Below are 26,134 nucleotides of genomic sequence, written 5' to 3'. Positions count from 1 at the left end.
CTATTTGAACTATCCCGATTGCAAACTATCCAGCTAATTTGCGTCTTCATCAGACCGAAGTAGCAATTAGAAGTATATTTGGTCAGGGTTGTCATCCCAAGATATCTTGGGATAGTTTGCAAAATATCACACTATTTGGCAAAATATCCAGCTATTTGTCTGGTGCGTCTTCACCAGACCGAAGACTCGCACTATGCGCTAACACTGGGCAAAATATCTTGAGCTAATTTCTCAAAGTTGAGTTTCAAGTTTCGAGGTTGAATCTCGAGCTGATGAAGACGCATTTTGTAACTTCAGGATTATTTCCCAAATCAGAAATAGCAGGCTATTTGGTAATCTCGAGATGACGAAAACGCGCCTGATGAGAACTTATTATTGCTGCTTACAGCAACAAACAAACCAAGTTTTCCTCTCTCAGCAACAGGAGCTAGGTCAGCACATAGCCAGGGTCATTATGTCCTACCGGGAAAAAAATCAACAAAGGCAAAATTAAATGTTTTAAATGCCAAATTTTTTGAATTTATCAAGCTGGCTATCAAATAAGGGGGGTATTTAGAGAATGGCTGGTAAATGCTACATGCAGTGGCTTATCTAAGGGGGGGGGAGAGAAAATGTAAAAGAGAGAATAAGGTGAAAAGGAACAAAAAGTGACCATCCTTAATTAGGATCATGCTTCCCTAATATGAAGGGTAAATTGTATGAGAAATTGTTTTTGAGGGTTTAAGGTGCCCAAAATATCAAAAGCTCAGTCATTTTGCTCCCTCCTCCCTCGCATGTGTTGCTCCAGGATTTCATCATTTTTTTTAATTTTTTTTTTCAATTTCAATTTCAATTCAATTCATTTATTTTTCCTCTTTCAATCGTTCATATTTACAATGATGGTACATTTTAACATATTCACATATTTATATACATATAGATCAATTTGCATAATACAATACATTAAAAAAATAAACATGAAATTGAAAGGGAAGGAGGGCCGACTAAAAAGCAGGTGCAGGTGCATTGCTTGCCACCGGGTGCAGATACCTAGATACACCACTGGCTACATGTTATTGTTGTTGTTTTAGTTTTAAATGCGTGTGTCATTCAATTATGAATATTTACGCCGTATTGTTCAGGCAACAGCCTTAATTCAGGCCCTGGCGAGTTATTTTCAGACCATAGTTTAGGCTTTTTTGTGTTCAAAATAGCTCATTCTAGGTGATTTCCAGGACCTCTGATCAATTCTAACTGGCATCCCTCGATCTAGTATTTTTGATGTCCTGCTGCTGCAAGACAACAGTCTTCTATTGAGAAATGGAGCTAAGGTGAATTAAGTCATGAATCGCCCCCTCTTTCTTTCTTGTAGGCTAAACGTTTACAGGAGTACCAGCTTAGGGCAGCAGCCGGTCAGCGAGAGCTGGAGCTAGTCCGGGTCAAGTCTGGACAGCAGGAGGGCAAGGTCCGTCAGCTGCAGGAGTTACTGGCTACAAGAGAACAGGAACACAGGTAAGGAAGGAGAGATGTTTCTTCAGTTTACTGGTCCTTCATAATTTCGGAACAACTTGAGAATACAAGACCAGAAAAGTTGACCAGGGGGGTGTTTGACAAAGATTCTAAGTCAAACTTAACTCTAAGCTGGACTTAAATATTATGGAGAGCCATTTGTAGCCTTATAATTAAATATATTCAAAAGCAAAAATTTAAGTATTTTAGATGTTTCATAAATTCCACATCAAGAGCATGAAATCCCCCATGATAATAGAAAATATGAATGATTTGAATCAACTTTTTAATCCTTATGAAATAACTTTTACAAAATATTTTCAAGGATGCTAATAGTTTTACATCATTTTTAAGTCCATCTTAGAAATCTTTGTGAAACACCCCCCCCCCCCAAGATTTCCATTGCCTAACCAACCCAATAGATCCCTAAATCCTAAAACTTAAGTTTATTAGCTAAGTCTAACTCTAAACTTTTACCCTATGTTTCGATACTCTGTAAACATAAACCCTATTGGAATAGTATATTAAGCAAAAAAATTCCAACATCCATCTCAACTTTTCTCATTTTATTTCCACTTCAGGCCCATCTACTATCTATGTGTTCTATCCTTTGTTTTATCTATTTTCCTTTTGTTCATCTGCCAGTTAGCAAATGATTTGTAAGGATTTTTCTCATTAGGTGGTCCATCTTTTAATTTCATCAGAATTTTCTTTCTTATTATTATTATTCTTTACTTATTATGTGGTCTGTCCTATCGACGGAACAATACTGATTTGATATGTCAAACTTCGATTCCATTCTGTGCATTTATATTCTATAGAAATGAACTGCAGAACTACTACAAGCCTGGGAGCAGAGAAATTCAAGAAATGCTTGAAAAAGAAGTGGGCAAAGAGAGAGAAAAGCATGAACATGGGCAATTTTTCTACAAAGAGAGGTAAATCTGTTTCCATGACAACTAGATCTGTGACAGAAAAAGGGACAGGATGAGATTTTTTTTCCAGAATGTAAATCAGTCGATTTGTGCCATCATATAATTTAACAACTGAATTATTCATACTCCTTGTAAATGTAATGTTGTTTTGTTTTTGTTTTGTTAGTGGAAAATGAAAGAAGGACTGGTAGAATTAGGGCCTTTCTGTTATAACTTTAGATATAAGCTTTAAAATATGTCACATTCTTGAGAAGCAAATATAAACAAATTATATTTTTACATATTTAGAAAAGTACAAAACTTGGTATTTATATAGTCTGCAGGGAATGATTTTCAGCAAAAAAATTGCATAGCAAAACTGCCATACAATTTTTTTTTCGCATGGCAGTTGGATAAATTTGTATTTCAATTTTTTTCTCATGTAAGCAAAGCGCGCATTTTCAGCCCACTACAAAAAGACGAATGTACATGTAAACATGGTGGGTGTACTCACATTTCTAGTCCTCAAATGGATATGGTTGCTTGCTGCAGTGACAGTAAACAAACAACTCCCAGGTCAACCATTGAGCACATGCAATGCATGTAATTAGATCCCACATGCATTGCATTGTGCAATGATCGCGCGAACCTTGCCTCAAAACAACAATCGCGGTTAGAAGGTGATCGTAGCACGCCATGTGCTTGTGTGACAATGGGTGTATGTGTATAAGCTTCACGGTTAGAGAGTGACTGCAGTATACTTCACGCACAGTAGTTACGCTGTGTTTACAGCTAGCTAGCCTACTAATTCAGATTACAGGGCCGGCGATCGCGAAACGGGCTACTCACTCGCACTTGTACTGAGGTGTGATGAGCCTGCCCTTAAACATGTATGTTTGCATCGCAGCAATTGAGATTCATAAAAGAAGATGTGTCTCAAATGGCTGAAAATGCGTCGCAAATTGCGATGCGATACCGGGAAAATTATTCCCTGGTCTCAATATGTTAGTTTTTTACTGTATTTGTAAACCATACAACTGTGAATAGGTTAGGGTGAAAAAGAACAAAATTTGGAAAAGTGTCTTAGATATCTTTTGTGAAAACATGTTGGTGTCCCTGTTTCTGTATTTTACTGATCATGTTCCAATTCATCCTGTTTTATGGTAATGCAATGCTTGAAAATCTTACTCAAGACCAGAGGGCAGTGTTTCACAAAACCGTCATCAGTCCAACTTCCCAGACAAGCCATTGAAATGCATGTATTAAATTTAACACACGGTTCAATGCGTAGTCGGTGAAATTGTACTCAAGACAGTTTTGTGAAATGCTGCCCTGGTCTTAAGATAACAAGCTGGGTATTCCTACCGATGATGTGGGTTAGAGAGGGTTGACACCTCCAAATGACAAGGTAGACATACTTTAATAAATATTTAATCTTGCACTGCAAGCCTTCAAGTAAAGTCAAACCTGTCTATAGCGACTGCCCAAGGGAAACACAAAAAGTGGTCTTTGTAGACATGTTAGTCTATGTAGACAGGTTCCTTTAGTACATGTTTCAACAAGAAACCATTTTCAAGGGAAACAAAATATGTGGTCTTACTCTTTGTAGACAGCTGGCCTTTCTCTTTGTAGACAGGTGGCCTTTGTAGACAGGTTGTCACTAAAGCAGGTTTGACTGTAGTTACATACAGCATCGTTATGGATTATTTCATTTCATTTAACAGAATAGAGACATTGACAAAGCAGTATACGGACCTTGAAGATGAGTTCAGGCTGGCCCTGCAGATAGAGTCTAACAGGTTTCAAGAGGTAAGATAAGGGGGGTGTTTCACAAAGACTAAGATTGACTCTAAGTTGGACTTAACTATGGCATGCCGTTCATGCCACTGGTGCTCTCATCATTATGATCTCGAGATTTTTTCCTTCAATAATGAATTATCAAAAAATGTAAGTTTCCTAGATGTGTGGCCATGATTTGTACGTCCCTTGAGAGACCAATGCCAGTAAATGGTGAGAGCAAACAGCCTGCCATAGTTAAGTCCAACTTAAAGTATTTGTGAAACACTCCCCAAGGACATGATGACATTAGTTATTTGAAACAAAAGTGAAGATTGCATTGTGTTCTGGAATGATGTGTTCCAGAATTATTAGTTCATACATGTACAGTCACATTTCGAGTCTTTTTAGTCATATTTATTCATCTACATTCAAATACCAACCTGTTCTTCAGCAGGATGGAGCATTTTTATGCCAAGTCAGATTTTGTTTTGTACATACATCTAGATTGCCTTTAATAGGCCTAGTATTGAACAATAAGTTTTGGTTTGTGGAGATACCTAGATATGAAACCTTCAGTAAATGGTGAGAGCAAACAGTGGCATGAACGGCCTGCCATAGTTAAGTCCAACTTAAAGTCGATCTTAGTCTTTGTGAAACATCCCCCTGGTTCTGTCACACTATCAATATTGTTGAGAAAGAGATGAGATCTTCTGGTCTGATAGAAACATGACACCTTGACACGTTTAATCATTGAAGCTCACTTTCATTCCACTAGGTTCAAGATGCTTATGAAAGAGCAAGTCAAGATGCCGCTCATTTAAAACAAGTGTTCAGTGCATCGGTAGAGAAAGAGAAGAGATCATCTGGCTTGGTGACAGAACTCACTTCAGTAAGTCAAATGCGACTACACCTTATTTGGTTTATACTACATATGGTGTTGTCATCCAGTGCCTACACTGAACCTCAATCATATATTTTAAAAGTTAACAGATTTAAATAATCAAACCAAATTTTTAAGTATCCTTTCAAATTATTCTGATTTGCAAGCAAGACTTTTTGTGAGACAACAATGCAGCCATTTTAGAATCTGATGAAATTGCGCTTCAAAGAGATCAAGAAGTGAGTAGTGCCCCCAAGAGAGAAGGCGCTTAAGAGAAAAAGAGAAATTAATGATATTTTTCTGCATGCCAAACGTGAGAGTTTTCCCATGACTATATCATAATCCACTGACCAAATTGCCAATTTGAGATTCCCTTACTTATGGCCTGATTTATTTCAAACTTTTGCCATTCTGTTTCTCTATTTTGTTCACTTCCATACAAATGAAGTTATTACAGAGGGTTGGATTGCCCTGTAAGCTTTAATAGAGAGCAATGCACAAGAGCTGTATAAACTTGAGAGAATAATCTAGCAATAGTGAGTGTGAAGTCCTTTAGAAATATAAATTTTATTGTCTTTAATGTAAATGCAGATATTTAGTTGTATAATTAAATGGAATGGAGTGCAGCCTTGCCCCCCCCCCCCTCATATTTGACAGGATGACCTTTTTTGTGTCTGCTTACCGAAATCTAGGACTGTTGTGCCCCCTCTTTTACAAAATACCGGATCTGCTCCAGGGTGTGTTTCACAAAGATTCTAAGTCGAACTTAACTCTAAGTTGAACTTATATATTATGGAGAGCCATTTGTAGCCTTATAATGAAATACATGTGTATTCAAAAGCATAAATTCCACATCAAGAACATGAAATCTCCTTGATAATAGAAAATATGAATGGTTTGAATCCACATTGTATGCCAAAATATTTTCATAGATGCTTTAAACGGCTTTCCATAATTGTTAAGTCCAACTTAGAGATAAGTTCAACTTAGGATCTTAACACCCCCCTGATGTGATGTGAACCTATTATCATTGCAGATGGTGAAGGAGCAGAAAGGTCGTATCACAGAGCTGTCAAGAGCAAAACAAGAAGCTATCTCATCCACCAGAGTAAGATCATAATAATAATAATAATAATGTCCACTCCAAATTTAATTAGGTTAAACCAAAAATGGAAATTCTTTTTGCCCAATTGATCGTGAGCCCAGCAGCCACTGAGCAGCGCCAGATCGACGTTGCTCTATCCCCTATTGTTGAACGCCAAACAAGGTAGCAGCAACTCCCGTCTTATAAAGTCTTTTGGTATGACGCGGCCGGGGTTCGAACCCACAACCTCCTGGTTGTGTTGCAGACGCTCTACTGACTGAGCCAACACACCAGTATCATTGACTTATAAATTGAAGAAATTAGAACGTTTATAAAAGGGTGTTCTGTATGTAATTGCCAACCGTGTCTAAGATTTTAGTGTATTATTTTGTCAGTGTATTGAGTTTTTAGCCCTACTAGAGCTCAGATCAGACTGAATGTGACGAGAAATGGCAAATTTATTGTCAATTTATGTTCAAAATAATCAAGTACAACATGGTATTCCATCTGGAACGAACGATAGAGATATTTAGTATTGGATTGAATATAGGCCCAGGTTCTAACGTAGATCAGAAATAGATTTATTGACAGCCATGTGTCCAAAATTTAGACATGGGAACAGTCCCTTTACCTAACCCCTCTTGATCTTTAAATAAATATCAAATTATTGAAGATTCTGACCATGACTACTTTGGAATGTCCGGCTTTCTCTCTCTGCAGATGAGAATCGGGAGTCTTGAGAACCAGGTTGAAGAGAGCCAGAGAAAGCTCCAGATCTTAGAGGCTCTGAGACAGGAGAAGTCCAGACTTGCTGCACAGCTGGTTGCCATGGAGTCAGTGGTAGAAGGACTTAAAGCGGAGCGAAAGTTATGGGGACAGGAGCTTGCACAGCAAGGTATGTGTATAATAATAATAATAATAATAATAATAATAATAATAATTCTGCTTTTACATAGCGTTTAATGCATCTATGATGTCTCTAAGCGCTTTACAGATATTCTATTACCCCGGTCATTGGATTCAATATTTGCCCGCGCACACTGTGTGCACAATCTCCACTACCTTGGGAGCATTCCAGCTATGCGTTACTTGACGCTCAAAAACTGTTTGACCAACAATGACGGTCGCATCCTACCGGGTACCTATTTAACACCTGGGTGGAGAGTAGCAAGAGCAGGTAAATATCTTGCCCCAGGAAATTAGTGCCGTGTTGGGATTCGAACCCTCTTCCTTCGCATCTCCAGTCAAGCGCCTTAAACCACTCGACCACGACACTCCTATATTGATCAGGGTGTGGAGGGAAGCTGCACCACTGCACCAAGTTTCCCACTTTTTAATGAGTGATGAGTGCACTTGTAAAAAGTGCATTTCATTTTTATGTAATTTTCATCACTTTTTGTTACATACATATTTTGTAAAGTGCCTTGAGCATTCGTTGCTCTGGATATGAGTACATAATATTATGATTGTTGCTATTATTATTATTATTATTAATAAAATTATCAATTCTATTTTCAATTTTATTATTATTTGTATTTGGATCATTACTATTATTATTATGAATAAAATTATCAATTTATTATCAATTTTATTATTATTTGTATTTGAATCATTACTATTATTATTGTTATTAATAAAATTATTGTACTTTAATTGTGTTTTCATCCTTCCATCAGGAGTCTCACTAGCACAGGATAGAGGACGACTCGAAGCCAGGATAGAAGCGCTGGATGCCGAGGTTTTATCACTGAAGAAACAGCTGGAGAGAGAGAACGATGCTCTCAAGATCAAGACCAAGGTCATCGACGATCAGACAGATACCATCAAGAAACTGAAAGATGTAAGAAAAAATTTAGATGATAAAACCGTAATTAACGGTGTATAAACCGCACCTTTTTGCCACCGAAAAAAATTCAAAGTCGGGGGTGCGGTTTATACACGGTGCCCAAAAAAAAAAAAAAATTGATTTATGCCCCTCCACCTGGCGCTATGCCTGGCAATGTCTCCCAGCTCAGTAATCAGTGTGTTGACTCACCACTCGGAAACTAGAAAAACACTCAGATTTGTCTGTCATCTTCGTTTGAAAGTATTCTTTCTGATAGATTTCAATATGTAGTTGATAGTTACATTTATATACCTCACTTAAGTAATCCAGCCCTCTGATTGGTCGAAATTGCATTCATAAACTTCAACTGTTCCTGTAAAATTCTCGGTAACCATGCATAAAACATTTCACTATTTTTAATAACCATGGTTATTAAAAAAATAAGTCAGTCTCCATGGTTACCCCATAGGTTTACATGTTAAAAAATGGTTTGAGCGATCAAAGATACCATACGTGTGCGAAAAATTGGTCGGTATTTTCATACAAGACAAGACAATTCCAAACAAGACAAAAATGGCTCAAGAATCTCTCCCAAGATTTCAACTTATCAAATGCAAGACTCGCTGACAGCAAGAACAACAAAAAGGGTACGTGAAATTATCCATAAACATGTTCGTTTAGTTGCTGAAAAAGCATAGACGTATAGACTGTATACGAAAATAGATCTAGTTGTCAGGGTGTTGATCGCGCACCCGATGTTGTGTGTTAAAATTATTTCCATAGAGATTGTACGCAATGCATTCCTTATGCAGTCTACGTGCATTCCGCGACCATGCAAAAAGGTCAAGTTTTTTTTTCAATTCGAGATTCAAACCTTTATAATCTGTTGTGATCCTGAAGGTGATACTCAATAAGTGAGGTGTCATATGAAAGCGCAGGTTCTTCTCCATATTCCCGACAGGGCCGGCCCACCCACAAAATTGTAAAAATATCTTGCTTAGACTAGAATCTAGATCTAGTCTACTCTCAAAGATACGAAAATAGATCCAGTTGTCAGGCCAGGTGTCTGATCGCGCACCCGATGCATGTTGTGTGTTAAGGTCAAGTTTTTTTTTCAATTCGAGATTCAAACCTTTATAATCTGTTGTGATCCTGAAGGTGATACTCAATAAGTGAGGTGTCATATGAAAGCGCAGGTTCTTCTCCATATTCCCCACAGGGCCGGCTCACCCCCAAAATGTAAAAATATCTTGCTTAGACTAGAATCTAGATCTAGTCTACTCTCAAAGTTACACTCATAAAAAATAACCGTGCAGATAAACTAGAGAAAGGCCAAGGTGGTGTCATTAGTTGACTCTTTTGTTTTCGGCATATAAAAGTATTAATGACTGCTTTAATATTCGAGAAATAGTTGTTTTTATACGCTCTCGGGAAGGTTACAATTGGGCTATTCCCCTCGGCACGCCTCGGGTAATAGCACAATTCTAACCTTCCCTTGAGCGTATAAAAACAACTATTTCTCTCAAAGCAGTCATTAATACTATAGTATTAAATTATTCCTTTTTGTTTACAAAATTAACATAAGATTGCAATATCAAAATATAAAAAAACAAGTAACTTGTACGTGTTGGTAAAAGCAGTTTGCAGCGAGCTGTATGCATGCATCAAATTCTCGCAATCATGGTAGTATACTGCACATTTCAAGGACAGAGCTAGAGAGATATAGAGCGAAGAAAAGAGCTAGCAGGTCGCCATGGTAGTCCAAAAGACGGTACCATATACCATGTACATGAACTGGAAAAGTTGATAAGTACAACAGAGATGCCAAGTAGTACGTTTTTAACGTATTAATACGTTTTTTGGGGGTAAAATACGTTTGTACGTTTTGCTGTGCTAAAATACGTTTTTCGAAAGTTTCGAGTATGGCTGTGCAAACGTGGCGGCTGTGAGAACGAGCGTATGCAGAGTTGTGCTATTGCTTTGTATTGGCGATTCCTGCAGCGCGCACGCATCTGCATTGCACACAACACAGGGGATGTACACCACTCAAAGACGTGCACATTTCCCCAGTCCATGCATACAGTACGGTACATGTACCGAGTATCGAGCCAGCGAATCCAATTGCCATATCCTTAACACACGCAAAATACATACCAATGCATTACACACATTGTCACTCACTAACTAGTACAAGAGGGTGAAGCTTTTCTTCACACACCTAATCGGAGATGAAGGTAGCCCATCCAATGTGTAAAAATTGCCAATTTGATAAGTGTAAGGATCGCATTGTACACGTACAACCGCTATACTACACACACGCAATATATTCTTTGTGTATTGTATCCATCAGGCATGCAACGATGGCTGGCTACCAATTAAAATAGGCATGGTGGTCGGATATAATGAGAGTAGATGATGGAGGGGGGGGGGGTAAAGCGCAGAACTTAAGGGCAAATCAAAGAATTATACTACGACCTCACCTCATTTATGTTAGAAATTAAAACGTTATTATCTTCTTTCGAATTGCAATATATCCCCGCACCATAATTATAAGTCATGCACTATGAATGTTATTTGTCATATGTTATATATTTGAAAGGTGGTACACGATTCAAGCTCTATTTGCTTATGTTTCATCACGTACCTTTGTGTGTTCTTTCTTCAAACTGTATATTAGTTGCAACGTGTCTGGGAAAAGGGGCATTGACTCTTTAAATACCAAATCACAGAAACTATTCACCATTATGTCACCGTCATGTACATATTTTTTTAAATCTCAACTCTTTACCACATCAGCGTCATGTACATTGTCGATGGATAAAGTGGAATATTTATTCTTCACCACCCTACGCTAACTTTTCACCAACCTAGCGTCATGTACAGTGTCTATGGATAAACTGGAATATTAATTCTTCACCACCCTACGCTAACTTTTCACCACCCTAGCGCCATGTACATTGTCTATGGATAAGCTGGAATATTAATTTTTCACCACCCTACGCTAACTTTTCACCACCCTACCGTCATGTGCATTATCTATGGATAAGCTGGAATATTAACTCTTCACCACCCTACGCTAAGTTCTCACCACCCTTCAGTTATGTACATTGTCTATGGATAAGCTGGAATATTAACTCTTCACCACCCTACGCTAACTTTTCACCACCCTAGCGGCATGTACATTGTCTATGGATAAACTGGAATATTAACTTTTCACCACCCTACGCTAACTTTTCACCACCCTAGCGTCATGTACATTGTCTATGGATAAAGTGGAATATTAACTCTTCACCACCCTACGCTAACTTTTCACCACCCTAGCGTCATGTACATTGTCTATGGATAAACTGGAATATTAACTCTTCACCACCCTACGCTAACTTTTCACCACCCTACCGTCATGTGCATTGTCTATGGATAAGCTGGAATATTAACTTTTCACCACCCTACGCTAACTTGTCACCACCCTAGCGTCATGTACATTGTCTATGGATAAACTGGAATATTAATTTTTCACCACCCTACGCTAACTTTTCACCACCCTAGCGTCATGTACATTGTCTATGGATAAAGTGGAATATTAACTCTTCACCACCCTACGCTAACTTTTCACCACCCTACAGCGTAATGTACATTGTCTATGGATAAACTGCACTCTTAATTTTTCACCACCCTACGCTAACTTTTCACCACCCTGTATAGCGCCATGTACATAGTCTATAAACTGGAATATTAACTCTTTACCGTGTTAGTTTGTGTTAGTTATGCCTATGCCTTCACGGTGACCATAATGGTAGGAATACTCCCCAGCAGAGGCCGCACTCCTGGGGGGAGTAGGGGCACAGTGCCCCCTCCCCCCACTTTTTCAAGCACCCGAAAAGTGCCCCTTTTTACATAGGAATAGTGCTCCTTTTACTCTGATAAGTGCCCCTTTTATTTTGACACGTGCCCCTTTTCCTTCGACAAGTTCCCATTTTCCATTGCAATAAGTGTCCATTTTCCATTCTCATAAGTGCCCTCTTTAATCCCTAGTACTAGGGTAGGTGTGGGGAATTGGAGACCCATAAGCACATTTCCATAATTTACATAAACATGAAAAATGTTACACATACAGAAAGTTTTGTTTTCTCTTTAGTAACTTCTTCTCTTTATTGGGAAACAAAATTGTGGTCATGATGTAACTGATTAATAAGATAAAAAATAATTTATGACGTCATCACCAAATGTCTCTCATTACCAACATGCGTAGGTAATAAGGGACAGTTACAAATCAAGACATTTCAAATCAAGACATCAAGACAAAAATGGGATTGTTATAGTTAGTTCAAACACTTTTTGAAAGAGATACATGCAGCCAATGAACTTACTGTAATTTTGAAATGATTTTGAAAGAAGAAATTAATCCCATGTTATCCGCTTGTTATGCTTTATAATTCATTGATATTACAGTATATAACATATTGCAATTTAGTATTGGCCACCAGCGCCAAAATCAAAATCAACTCTATTTATTTATTGCAAAAGAAAGCCCTTCGTATTATGTACTGGTTCACCATTATTTATCGCACACAAGTCCAATATTTTACAAACTGAAAACCCTTACAGTATTCGACATAAATTCGCTACAATGTTTACTGATCATGTTTAAGTATTTAAAAAATATGCTCCCTCTTTCATTTCAACACTTTTACACTATGAATAAAGCTATTCACTCTTACCCTACTCGTAATTCCTCAAATTTTCATCTAGTATACCCGAAATAAATCCATAAGACACCATGGTCCTGACCTATGGAACTTTCTCCCAGAATCTATTAAATCATGTTGCTCCCTCTCAGGGCCGTAGCCAGAGTTTGATGTTTAGGGGGGGGGGGGGGGGGGGGGACACATACATGTAATTGATCGACGTTCTGGGGAGGGGTCTAAACAATTTCAATTTTTTTTTGGGGGGGGGGGGGCTAGGGGCCTGCTCACTCTACTCATTTAAACGATGTTATTATCAGAATACTCAAGGTAGAATTTCTGTGTCAACTATTCATTGTTTATCATGTCATCTCTTCTTTCATTCGAATCATTATCATCATCATCATCATCATCGTCTTCATCATCATCATCATCGTCTTCATCATCATCATCATCCTCATCTGCATTGTCAATATCACCATCATCGAAATTTGTATTTTCAATTACCTATCCGTATCTGCTTAATATGTGTTAATATATTCATGAGTTTTTGTCTGGGGTTGTCGTTTTATCAAGCAATCTGCTTACAATGACAGTCCTTCTTCCGCAAATAATAATATTGTATCATGTTTTATAATGTTTGAGGAAACTTAGTATTTATGACATTTTATATATATATATATATATATATATATATATATATATATGTATTTGCTAATTTATGATTCATTGTCAGAAAAATACTTATTGTACTTTATATTATTATTGAGATCGAAAAACTGTATGATTACACGAATGCAGAAGAAAATATAATCAAATCAAAATATACTTATGTTATTTTATCTAAGGTCTTTTCAGTCTTCCGTTATGAAAATGTACTTATAACCCTATCAGGATTGGGTTTTTTCCTCTTTATAAGATGTAATTTTTCGCACTGCGACCTCACAAATCTTAACACTTTTCCTCGCTCGCAAATAAATGTTCAGACCATCACACCCAACTGCAAAGCATGATGCATTATGCAATATCTTGTATGGTGTATAAAGTGAAACAAATATTGAAATCATCCCTGATAATGTAAACACAATGTAGGGGTATATACCGAAGTCTAAACAATGTCTATTTTCTTTTTGAGATTTCCCTTTGTAGCCTAGGTGCCTTTTTTTCTTTAGAAAGTGTCCTTTTTTCTTGGTGCCCCGCCCCCCCCCCCACTTTTGAAGTCGCTCGGCCGCCCCTTTTCCCCAGTGAGTGGAGACTACAAACTTGCGATTGATTGGAGGACTTACGATTGAATTGGATCAATCGTAACTCTATAAGACGGGGACAACTAAGCTCTCATGAAATTCTCACAATGATACACATCTGAAGTTTGAAAACAATATTAAGACTGCGGACACCAGAATATTTCGAAAACTAATAAACATTTATTGAGAAATTACAGGAAATGCCAATGCATATATGACTTTTTTTTCCTTTCAATTCTATTTTCTCTTCTTCGTTCTCGTAGACATAGCCTAATACATGGCAACATTAGAATAAAGAATCATTACTAGTACTGTATAGATCAGGCGCGCCGGAAACAGTTTGGGATGGGGGGGGGGTTGGGGTGGCAAACATTCCAGGGGGCTCACCTTCCAGGGGGCAGTGACGTAATGAGAAAAAACGTTCGGAAGGGGGGGGGGGGCAGAGGAAAAAATCTGCATCACCACCAGTCTTACATGTTACATGCAGCTCCCGCGGAACGTTTTTCAAAGTGGAGTATTAACGATCAGGTAGAGCGTAAATTGGCGTAGGGTCCAGGGCATGAGTCTCGGTAGGGGGTTCAAGGGGCAGAGCCCGCGGAAGCTCAGGGGCTTAGGTATTTAATTACGGTCAGATGAGCATCCAGGGCCCGCCTTAGGGCCATTGACGTGTTCCAGGGGGGGGGGGAACCCCCAGAAGCCCAGAGGTTTTAATATTTGACTACAGTCAGATGAGCATCCAGGGGCCCGCCCTATAGTGGGTCCAGGGGGCAGAGCCCCCGGAAGCTCAGGGGTTTTAGGTATTTAATTACGATCAGATGAGCATCCACGGGCCCGCCTTAGGGCCCTTGGTGGGGTCCAGGGGGGCAGAGCCCGCGGAAGCTAAGGGGCTTAGGTATTTAATTACGGTCAGATGAGCATCCAGGAGCCCGCCTTAGGGACATTGGTGGGGTCTAGGGGGGGGGGGAACCCCCAGAAGCCCAGAGGTTTTAATATTTGACTACGGTCAGATGAGCATCCAGGGGCCCGCCCTATAGTGGGTCCAGGGGGCAGAGCCCCCGGAAGCTCAGGGGTTTTAGGTATTTTATTACGATCAGATGAGCATCCACGGGCCCGCCTTAGGGCCCTTGGTGGGGTCCAGGGGGCAGAGCCCGCGGAAGCTCAGGGGCTTAGGTATTTAATTACGGTCAGATGAGCATCTAGGGCCCGCCTTATTGCCATTGACGTGTTCCAGGGGGGGGGGAACCCCCAGAAGCCCAGAGGTTTTAATATTTGACTACGGTCAGATGAGCATCCAGGGGCCCGCCCTATAGTGGGTCCAGGGGGCAGAGCCCCCGGAAGCTCAGGGGTTTTAGGTATTTTATTACGATCAGATGAGCATCCACGGGCCCGCCTTAGGGCCCTTGGTGGGGTCCAGGGGGCAGAGCCCGCGGAAGCTCAGGGGCTTAGGTATTTAATTACGGTCAGATGAGCATCCAGGGCCCGCCTTATTGCCATTGACGTGTTCCAGGGGGAGGGGGAACCCCCAGAAGCCCAGAGGTTTTAATATTTAACTACGGTCAGATGAGCATCCAGGAGCCCGCCCTATAGTGGGTCCAGGGGGCAGAGCCCCCGGAAGCTCAGGGGTTTTAGGTATTTAATTACGATCAGATGAGCATCCACGGGCCCGCCTTAGGGCCCCTGGTGGGCTCCAGAGGGGCAGAGCCCGCGGAAGCTCAGGGGCTTAGGTATTTAATTACGGTCAGATGAGCATCCACGGGCCCGCCTTAGGGCCCTTGGTGGGGTCCAGGGGGCAGAGCCCGCGGAAGCTCAGGGGCTTAGGTATTTAATTACGGTCAGATGAGCATCCAGGGCCCGCCTTATTGCCATTGACGTGTTCCAGGGGGAGGGGGAACCCCCAGAAGCCCAGAGGTTTTAATATTTAACTACGGTCAGATGAGCATCCAGGAGCCCGCCCTATAGTGGGTCCAGGGGCAGAGCCCCGGAAGCTCAGGGGTTTTAGGTATTTAATTACGATCAGATGAGCATCCACGGGCCCGCCTTAGGGCCCCTGGTGGGCTCCAGAGGGGCAGAGCCCGCGGAAGCTCAGGGGCTTAGGTATTTAATTACGGTCAGATGAGCATCCAGGAGCCCGCCTTAGGGACATTGGTGGGGTCTAGGGGGCATAACCCCCGAAAGCTCGGCGTTTTGGGGTATTTCATTACGGTCAGATGAGCATCCAAAGGACAGAGCCCCCGGAAGCTCAGGGGTTTTAGGTATATTACGGTCAGATGAGCATCAAGGGGGCCGCCTTAAGGCCCTTGGTGGGGTTCGGGGCGGAGCCCCCCTAAGCTCTGGGGTTTAAGGCATTTAATTACAGTCAGATGAGCATTTTTTATACCTTATTTGGCAGGTCACTTATTTTCTCTCTCCGTCTTTCTTTCTTTTTCTCTTTAACATACTTTTTCAAAAAGTGAGGTGGGGGGGGGGGGGGGCGGGGGGAGGCTCGAGCCCAACCACTTTGCAGACCATGACATAAAGGCTTCTAAATAAGCGTATTTTTCGCTCGACTGTAATTTAGGAATTTCTTATCGTCCAACAAACGCATAAGACTTACAAAAAAAATGGAGAAAAAATACCGGAAAATCATGTCATAACAAGAACATTTATAAATTACTGGTATCGAATAAGAAATACACCCCCCCCCCCCCATCAGTACGCCAGCGTTCGGGGGCTCATGTCTTCTCACCCCTATAACAAAAAAACAGACACGCTTTCCCATTTTCGCACAATATGTCCATGATATGCGCTATTATAAAGACCTCCATTGATAAATACCGTATAGGTGGCATGCGCAATTTATGAAATTTAATTCCTGTGAACGTTTCTTTTCTTTGAATGGAATTGTATATGTGATTTAATTCAGGATTTTATTATTGTTATGTTCTTTTGGGTTAAAAATACAAACCATGTTTACTCCTTTACTGTTTTTTTTGGTTTTTTTATGAGGGGGGGGGGGGCGTTTTTGTGGGGGGGGGGGGGCAAAATGCGTTTTGTTAACAAATTCGTTGTTATTCACATTCTCTCTAGTATAATTATATGGGAGATAAATTCAATGTCGTACAGTCAGTTTACATCTCAAATGCAGCTGTGCACATATTTAAAACATTAGACATGGCAACCAAGTCACAATGAAAACCACATATTATTAAAAACATTTACGAGACCAGCTTTGCCTTCGTGCTTCATTATGTTGTCATCCCTTGGAATCAATGTGGAATTGTGTGGAGGTCCTACATAAACAGCACAACAATTTCGCCGTTCATTTCCGATTCTCTTGAATTCATAACGACTGAAATAAGATCCATTCAAGTTGCAAACTTCCGACGAATCAACAGTTTCCCAGTTGCATGTACCTGCATAAGGTCTTGCGGTACCGCAAAATATTTCGGGAACAAGGTGTAATTGCGCATTTGCCAGGTATATTGAGGTTCATTTGTAAAATATATTCCACATATTACAGAATGTTACAATATATGTTTTCTCTACAGTTGTATTAGAAAAAGATATACAGGCTAGTACAATATAATTTTAAATTCTTGACGATAATATTTTGGAGAGTGCAAGTTTTATAATTTGTTTGATAGTCTGTTAAATGAAGAGGACTGTTTCATTGTTAAAGTATCTCACCCGTCTACATATCAAGCCCTATATATTTTTTTAAAATTTATATAGGCGACAGAAGGGGATCGCATCTGTTTATTTCAGTTCATCCTCGAGAAGCAATTGCTTATACACAAACCCACCGATCGGAAATAATAAATCTCTTAAAGGTTTTATTTGAACCCCATGATCTCTTTTTCAGCCAACATGAAAGTCTGAAGAACTTTGCAGGAATTGTGAATATGTCACGTATGTCCTATCTGTTAGCAGTGTCCTATAGAATTCAAATTATGCAAGGAAACCTGTTTACTTTTAAGACTTGACCGTCAGACGCTATTGAATGAATGATTGACTTGCTTTGGTAATAAATAGAGCTGTAAGGGGTACATGAGCATTACATGCAGGCACGGATCCAGGATTTCTTAGGGGGGGGGGGGCAAATTTGAAATCATGCGAGCCAAATATTGGTACGTTATGGTGACCAGCAGTGACGTAATTGGGAGGGGGTGGGTGCAAGTAGGGGCGAGTTTCCCCGGAAGCTTTGACATTTCAAAAAAATTATTAGAGAAAGAAGACGATTCGTTGTACCGTTATCGACTCTTAATCTTCGTCTAAATTCAGTTCCCCCCCTCCCGCGCGAAGCTTTTACGTTTCATTAAATCATTCGAGAAAGAAGACGATTCGTTGTATCGTTCTTGACTCTTAATCCTTGTCTAACCTCAGTCCCCCCCCCCCCCGTGCGAAGCTCGGAAGCTTTTACGTTTCATTAAATCATTAGAGAAAGAAGACGATTCGTTGTACCGCTCTCGAAAATATTCTTCGTCTGAATTCAGTTTCCCCCCTCCCGCGCTCCCTCGCTACGCGTTTTTTTTTTTTTTTGGGGGGGGGGGGGGACCACCCCACCGCCCCCTGGCTACGCGCCTGCAGTCAGATGAACTTATGTTGATACCTTGTCTGCCCATTGTGACATTTGCAGGTCACTAATTGGCGTGGGGTTCAAGGGGCGGAGCCCCCGGAAACTCAAGGGTTTTAGGCACTCAATTACGGTCAGATGAGTATCAAGGGCCCGCCTTGAGGCTTTTCGTTGGGGTCAGGGGCAGAGCCCCCGGAAGCTCAGGGTTTTAGGCGTTTAATTACTGTCAGATGAGCATCTAAGGGCCCGCCTTAGGGCCCTAGGTGGAATCCAGGGGGCTGAGCCCTCGTGGTTTAGGCATTTAATTTAATCATGGTCAGATGAGCATATTTTGATACATCATTATAATGTGTCACTGGCAGTTAACTATTTTTTTTCTTGCTCTCTTTCTTTCTATTTCTCTTTAATATATTTTTCAAAAAAAAGTGGGGGGGGGGGGGGGAGGCTCGAGGATCCCGATCCCCGCAGTTCCGCGGGCCCTGACATGTAGGCATCTCAAGAAGCATTTTCTTGCCTGTAAATTTAGGAGTTTCCAACAAACGCATACCAAAGTACAATTACTTAAAAGTGATGAAAATTCTCGAAAATTATGTCATTCAGCATTATTTGTAAACACCGTTATGGAATTAGAAATAAACCCGTTTGATTTTATTTCCCAAAGCCCCCCCCCCCCGTCCCCATACAGTACGCCAGTGCCCCCCCCCCCCCCCCCGATTTACACCTTGTTGATGAGAAAATACAACTGATATCCCTTACCTTTCTTCATTCTCTTTTGCTCTTTCCCTTTCTCTCCTCTTTCCCTTTCCCTTCCCTTCTCTCCTCTTTTAAGTTTGCCTGGGGGGGGGGGGGCAAGGTCATTTGGCCCCACTCCGCTCCACACAATGTGACTGATCTCCCTTCTTTTCTCTCTTTCTTTTCTTCTTCCTCTTTTTTGTTCCCTTTTAGCTCTCCTCTTTTCCTTTTCCTTCCCTCTCTTTTTTTTAACGCGGGGGGGGGGGGGGGGGGACGGGGGGGGGGGGGGGGGGGGGGGAGGCAAGGGCCTTTTGCCTCCCCACCCCCCCCCCCCCCCCCCGATCGGGAAAATTGCAACTGATATCCCCCTTCTTTTCTTTTCTTCTTCTTCCTCTTTTTCCTTCCCTTTATCTCATTTTTCCTTTTTTCTTTCCCTTTCCTTCCTTCTCTTTTATTTTTTGATTGGGGAGAGGGCAGCAGCCTGGGAGGCATTCAATTCGAGCCCCCCCCCCCCCCCCCCCCCCCCCCCCCCCCCCCCCCCCACCCCCCCCGATTCCTTCTTCCCTCTTTTTTTTCTTCTTCCTCTTTTTTCCCTTTTTCTCCTCTTTCCCTTTCCTTCTTTTCCTTTTCGTTCTCTCCTTTTTTTTCGGGGGGGGGGGGCGGCCGGGGGGGGGGGGCAAGGCCCCCGCTCGCCCCCCCCTGGATCCGCGCCTCTCTACATGTACTAAATGTACATTGTGTCTATTATGTAAAAATCAGACTAATTAAACGAGCGTGCTCGCTAAATTTCAAATTGGTTTTGAGGGAAGTTCTAAATTATTATTATCATTCAAATTACGTTGGAATTTAACCTCGTCATTATTTTTGGCCCTGCACATAGGACATAGTACCGTTTTAACTTCAATAAACTGTATTGTAATTGGATGGTGAAAAATTAAATTCCAGTTTATCCATAGACAATGTACATGGCGCTAGGGTGGTGAAAAGTTAGCGTAGGGTGGGGAAAAATTAATATTCCAGTTTATCCATATACACTGTACATGGCGCTAGGGTGGTGAAAAGTTAGCGTAGGGTGGTGAAGAGTTAATATTCCAGCTTATCCATAGACAATGTACATGACGCTAGGGTGGTGAAAAGTTAGCGTAGGGTGGTGAAGAGTTAATGTTCCAGCTATCCATAGACAATGTACATAACGGAAGGGTGGTGAAAAGTTAGCGTAGGGTGGTGAAGAGTTAATAATCCATAGACAATGTACATGACGGTAGGGTGGTGAAAAGTTAGCGTAGGGTGGTGAAGAGTTAATAATCCATAGACAATGTACATGGCGCTAGGGTGGTGAAAAGTTAGCGTAGGGTGGTGAAAAATTAATATTCCAGTTTATCCATAGACACTGTACATGGCGCTAGGGTGGTGAAAAGTAGCGTAGCGTAGGGTGGTGAAGAGTTAATAATCCATAGACAATGTACATGGCGCTAGGGTGGTGAAAAGTTAGCGTAGGGTGGTGAAAAATTAATATTCCAGTTTATCCATAGACACTGTACATGGCGCTAGGGTGGTGAAAAGTTAGCGTAGGGTGGTGAAGAGTTAATATTCCAGCTTATCCATAGACAATGTACATGACGCTAGGGTGGTGAAAAGTTAGCGTAGGGTGGTGAAGAGTTAATGTTCCAGCTTATCCATAGACAATGTACATAACGGAAGGGTGGTGAAAAGTTAGCGTAGGGTGGTGAAGAGTTAATAATCCATAGACAATGTATACATGACGGTAGGGTGGTGAAAAGTTAGCGTAGGGTGGTGAAGAGTTAATAATCCATAGACAATGTACATGGCGCTAGGGTGGTGAAAAGTTAGCGTAGGGTGGTGAAGAGTTAATATTCCAGCTTATCCATAGACAATGCACATGACGGTAGGGTGGTGAAAAGCTAGCGTAGGGTGGTGAAAAATTAATATTCCAGTTTATCCATAGACAATGTACATGACGCTAGGGTGGTGAAAAGTTAGCGTAGGGTGGTGAAGAGTTAATATTCCAGCTTATCCATAGACAATGTACATGACGGTAGGGTGGTGAAAAGTTAGCGTAGGGTGGTGAAAAATTAATATTCCAGTTTATCCATAGACAATGTACATGACGCTAGGTGGTGGAAAGTTAGCGTAGGATGGTGAAGAGTTAATATTCCACTTTATCCATAGACAATGTACATGACGCTAGGGTGGTGAAAAGTTAGCGTAGGGTGGTGAAGAGTTAATATTCCACTTTATCCATAGACAATGTACATGACGCTAGGGTGGTGAAAAGTTAGCATAGGTGGTGAAATTCCCAGAGAAGGCATATTTATTTATTTATTTATTTATTTATGCATGCATGCATGTTCACAATTTCATAATTCATTGAAGTTAACATCACATGAAAAATGAATATAAAATAATATAACAAATCATTTCAATTTTACAATCCATTTGAATTGACTTCACATGGAAAAGAATATAACAATGAATTATCATAGACACGTTGCAACTAATATACAGTTTGAAGAAAGAACACACAAAGGTACGTGATGAAACATAAGCAAATAGAGCTTGAATCGTGTACAATTGCACCTTTCAAATATATAACATATGACAAATAACATTCATGCATGACTTATAATTATGGTGCGGGGATATATTGCAATTCAAAAGAAGATTAATAACTTTTTAATTTCTAACATACATGAGGTGAGGTCTTAGTATAATTCTTTGATTGCCCCTAAGTACTGCGCTTTACCCCCCCCCCCCCCCCCCCCCCCCCACCCCCCCCCCCCCCCCCCCCCCCCCCCCCCCCCCCCCCCCCCCCCCTCCATCATCTACTCTCATTATATCCGACCACCATGCCTATTTTAATTGGTAGCCAGCCATCGTTGCATTGATCATGCCTGACGGATACAATACACAAAGAATATATTGCGTGTGTGTAGTATAGCGGTTGTATGTGTACAATGCGATCCTTACACTTATCAAATTGGCAATTTTTACACATTATATGGGCTACCTTCATCTCCGATTAGGTGTGTGAAGAAAAGCTTCACCCAGTACAAGAAAGTCCGTTGTCACTTCAAAAATCCATCCTAAAAGCCAATTTTGCCGTCAAAAATGCGGAATCAGAGCCATATTTCCAAAGCATGCGGGGCTTAGCCCAGTTTTAAGAAACAGTTTCTCCAAAAAAGCGCTAAAAATCAAGAAATCAGTGATTTTATTACAAGTTTTTTCGATTATCGCAAGCCCTTCGAATGTGATGGTATCTTCAAAAAGTCAAATGAAAAACAAACACTGGACCCTGCTAATGCATTGACTTTGTGTACAAATTGATTTGACCCTCATATTCATTGACTCAGCGTTTTATTTTCAGATTTTCTAAAATTCTGTGATGTTTTTAAATTATTAAATTTTCCGATAAAATAGGTAAATATATTTAACATATATTTTTAAAGATACAATTTTTTTTTTCCTTGAAAATGTATTTTTTTTTTTAACTTTTTTTTTTTTTTTTTTAAATTGATAGGTCAGCAGCTGTCAATGATTGAACCCATTTTTAATCAAAGAAACATAGTTGCAATAGTATTTTACAGGGAAAATAACGAAAAAAAAATTAAAAACAGGCAAAATATGTTTTTTCACCTAAAAATATGCTTTTTCAAGCTGAATAATATGTTTTTTGAGAATGACAGGTTGGCAGCTCTGGTACAAGGTTAGCAATATTATTGCATATTGCACATATGCTAATTAGATGATTATGCTAATATGGCTATTAAAAAAGTTGCCCAAGGTTGCCAACCTGGCAACCAAGCTGAATTTACTTCAATACCCATCTAGAACACAAATCAACAAAAAAAACCTTGTACTTATCAACTTTTCCAAGTCTGAAGAACTTCTACAGGACTATGGTTAAGACTATTTAGGTCTTATTTGGCAAGTAGCATGTTCAATTTTGGCTTTTCAAGAATGTCCCATTTTATAATGTCAATTTGAGAAAATCATTGTTCTCCTGTATCAAAGGATATTCTATTCACGATTTCTGGTGAACTTTAGTTTGAATATCTGAAAGGAGCTCTAGATACACTGCCCTATGCAAGGACCCTTCCACCCTGATGGATACCAGCCCAACAATCTCTGTACCGGTAGTCTGTATTCCGTTTAGAGATAGCAATTGCGTGTAAACAACCCTTGTAGGCTTAATACACATGCATTTGGAATCTCATTTGTTCAATGTTTATTTTGAGGGAGGGGGGACTTCACAGTATCTTATTATTGCTAGTATCTTGCTATTTATCATCTAAAAGCAAAGGATTCCTTCAGAAAGCTGTTGAGGACCAAAACTATACTCTGAGGGGTCGTTGACACAAAGACGTAACTCCATATTGTGCCAAAATGAGTATTTCATATCAAAATGTTTTTAAAAAATGTGTGATTTCCAGGAAACACAAAGACTTAACTCCACCCAACACCCCCATTGAAGTCAATGGCTAGTGGAACATAGACTTAACTCCTTAAGGCCCAAGTGCTCAGTGACACTTGAACCACTATTTCTCAAAATGGAGTTACGTCCATGTGTCACTGAACCCTCGAACTCCTTGTTTTGTTTTGCTGGGGTAGGCTTTGTTGGAGAAGGATGACGATGTGAAAGCAGCTAGGGAGGAGACCCTACGCACCCAGCAGAGCCTGGAGGATCAGCTTGCCACGGAGCAACGGGCCGTCCAGGAGCTGACGGTCCAGGTGGAGAGATTGACCGAACGTAAGGACGGACTGAAGGAGAGAGTGGTCGACTTGCAGGCCGAGTTGGAGGAGAGTCAGCGAGCTTACAGGTACAGTCAAACCTGTCTATAGTGACTGCCCAAGGGAAACACAGAGAGTGGTTTTTATGGACAGGTTCCTTTCGTACATGTTTCTATGAGGTACCACTTTCAAGGGAAACAAAAAATGTGGTCTTTTTAGGCAGGTGGTCCTTGTAGACAGGTGGTCACTAAAGCAGGTGTAACTATACAACATACCCTATCAGTCTTTTCTGTGTGAATGAGTGTGTAGCTGTAGAAGGACCCCCATTTCCCCCTCACTGATATATATACAACCCACAACTGGTGTCATATTTAAACAATTGTCAGTTTTAACAAAGAAGACGCAATGGCTCAGTGGTAGAGCAGTTGTCTCGTAACCGGGAGGTCAGGGTTTCAAAACCAAATCGATGCGCTAGTGCCCTTTGGTATGGCATTAATCCTCATTACCTAAACCCTCAGAGAGGACTTAAAGTATACACATTGTTTCTTAGCAATCAGGTAAAATAAACCATCAACCCAACCCAAATAGATATGGTTAATTAACAAAATAGTCTTTTCTGTGATGATTATTGAAGGTAGCTTAATAGTGAATGTTGTGGCAAGAAAATATGTCTCTGGAATACAAAAGGCATAAAAGTTAGCCACGTTTGTTGATTAAAGTTCTCATTTGACATATCTCACTAAAAGTGTAGGTAACATTAAGCCTAATCGAGATAGTACATGTGTTTAACAGGTCCCTAACCCATTGATGTGGTTCTAATACTATGTGATAAAATTGTGATTCGTTGTGGATGCGTCTTTTTTGTGCCACTCCATTTCGCTTAGCTACCAAACAGGGATTCCGTTGGTCGGGCCATCACTTATTTCATGCCTTGATCAACCTTCCCCATTTCAAGCTTTTTTTTGTTCAGCATGTACATAAGGCCTGATAAAAACCCGATTTAAATCCGTTTCCTCGATTTTTTCCCGATTTTTTTTTTCTTCTTACCTATTTCTCTAGTCTTCCTTAATTTGCCAGATTTTTTTCCAATTTTCTTACTCAAAAGGGGGAATGTTGTTAGATGCCATTTTTCCCCCGCGAATCCTCTTCTTTTTTTTTTACTCAAGGGGGGCATGGTTGAGGGGGGGATGTAGTGCTCACTATCACCCCTGGTACATGTAGGTTGCTTCTATTTACTGTTGATCATCCTTTTTTCCAATAAAATAACCTATAACTATAGCTTTTTCATTAATATTTAATTTGTTCATGAAAGTAATTATAATATACGCTTTTAACCTTGTTACATTTTAACAAGACATGAAAAGTAGTTTGTTTCTTTACATATTTCGCACTGGTCATTTTCCATTATACGCCATCTATGAATGATATAATATCTTACTTTTCTTGATGCAGAGCACTGGATAACAAATGGAAAGAGAAGGGAGACATCATTGGTCAGCTAGAGACCCAGGTCAGACAAGTGAAAGAAAACTTTGACCAGAGAGAGAAGAAACTCAGAGAAGAGAGGGATAAAGCCATTAGTACAGAAAAGTAAGCAACAGTAACTACAATTTTTGTTGTGATATTTACTCTTTCATTTACTAGGTGAACCGGTTAATCGTACCAGCTTAATAAGATAAGACCTGATGTTTAAAGTGACTCGGTAACATTGCCTCAGATTCTGAAAAAAATTCCTGGATGTAGCTCATGCTGAAATCATAATTAGAAACCTTTAGGTCAGTCAGGAATCCCCTGTCTGATAATCAAGATATTTATGATTGGACATCGAAATTTCATTTCTCGTTTTCCTAATGGTTTTTATAACACTACAGTCTATTTGGGAAAATGAGACTGGTAAAACCGGTCACTCAAAGATTTTTAATTTTTTTGAGGCACTTCATGATCATTTTGATGCGCAAGTTGTTTAGGGCTTCATTATTACACCACATCACAAACACTGATAACATGTAGGGATATGCATCTCAGATTGAACATTGTTAAATGATGCCTTTAAAAGATATGTACACACTGCCCTGCCCCTTGTGCCTTCTTATGTTTAAAGACATGTCCCCCACTTCCACCATACCTGCAATAAGATATTCCGAAAGTGAATGGTTGTGACTTTAAATGTTCAATATATTGAAGCTGACCAATTGGATACAACGT

General features: G+C 40.3%; 1 protein-coding gene across 1 annotated transcript in view; it reads left to right on the top strand.

Moving 5' to 3' along the window:
- The window catches only part of LOC589182 (leucine-rich repeat and coiled-coil domain-containing protein 1), a 47,157-nt gene that overhangs the window by 17,406 nt on the left and 3,617 nt on the right, over positions 1-26,134 (top strand). The window contains exons 14-22 of the mRNA XM_030975579.1: positions 1,352-1,491; positions 2,310-2,426; positions 4,127-4,211; positions 4,957-5,070; positions 6,098-6,169; positions 6,866-7,040; positions 7,822-7,985; positions 23,810-24,018; positions 25,382-25,519. Of these exons, the coding sequence (XP_030831439.1) occupies positions 1,352-1,491; positions 2,310-2,426; positions 4,127-4,211; positions 4,957-5,070; positions 6,098-6,169; positions 6,866-7,040; positions 7,822-7,985; positions 23,810-24,018; positions 25,382-25,519 (1,214 nt within the window). The remainder of the gene's footprint in view (positions 1-1,351; positions 1,492-2,309; positions 2,427-4,126; positions 4,212-4,956; positions 5,071-6,097; positions 6,170-6,865; positions 7,041-7,821; positions 7,986-23,809; positions 24,019-25,381; positions 25,520-26,134) is intronic.

Source organism: Strongylocentrotus purpuratus, unplaced genomic scaffold (genome assembly GCF_000002235.5).
Source record: "Strongylocentrotus purpuratus isolate Spur 01 unplaced genomic scaffold, Spur_5.0 spur5_scaffold_8, whole genome shotgun sequence".
Classification (NCBI taxonomy): Eukaryota; Metazoa; Echinodermata; class Echinoidea; order Camarodonta; family Strongylocentrotidae; genus Strongylocentrotus; species Strongylocentrotus purpuratus.
This window is presented reverse-complemented; position numbering and strand designations above follow the sequence as displayed.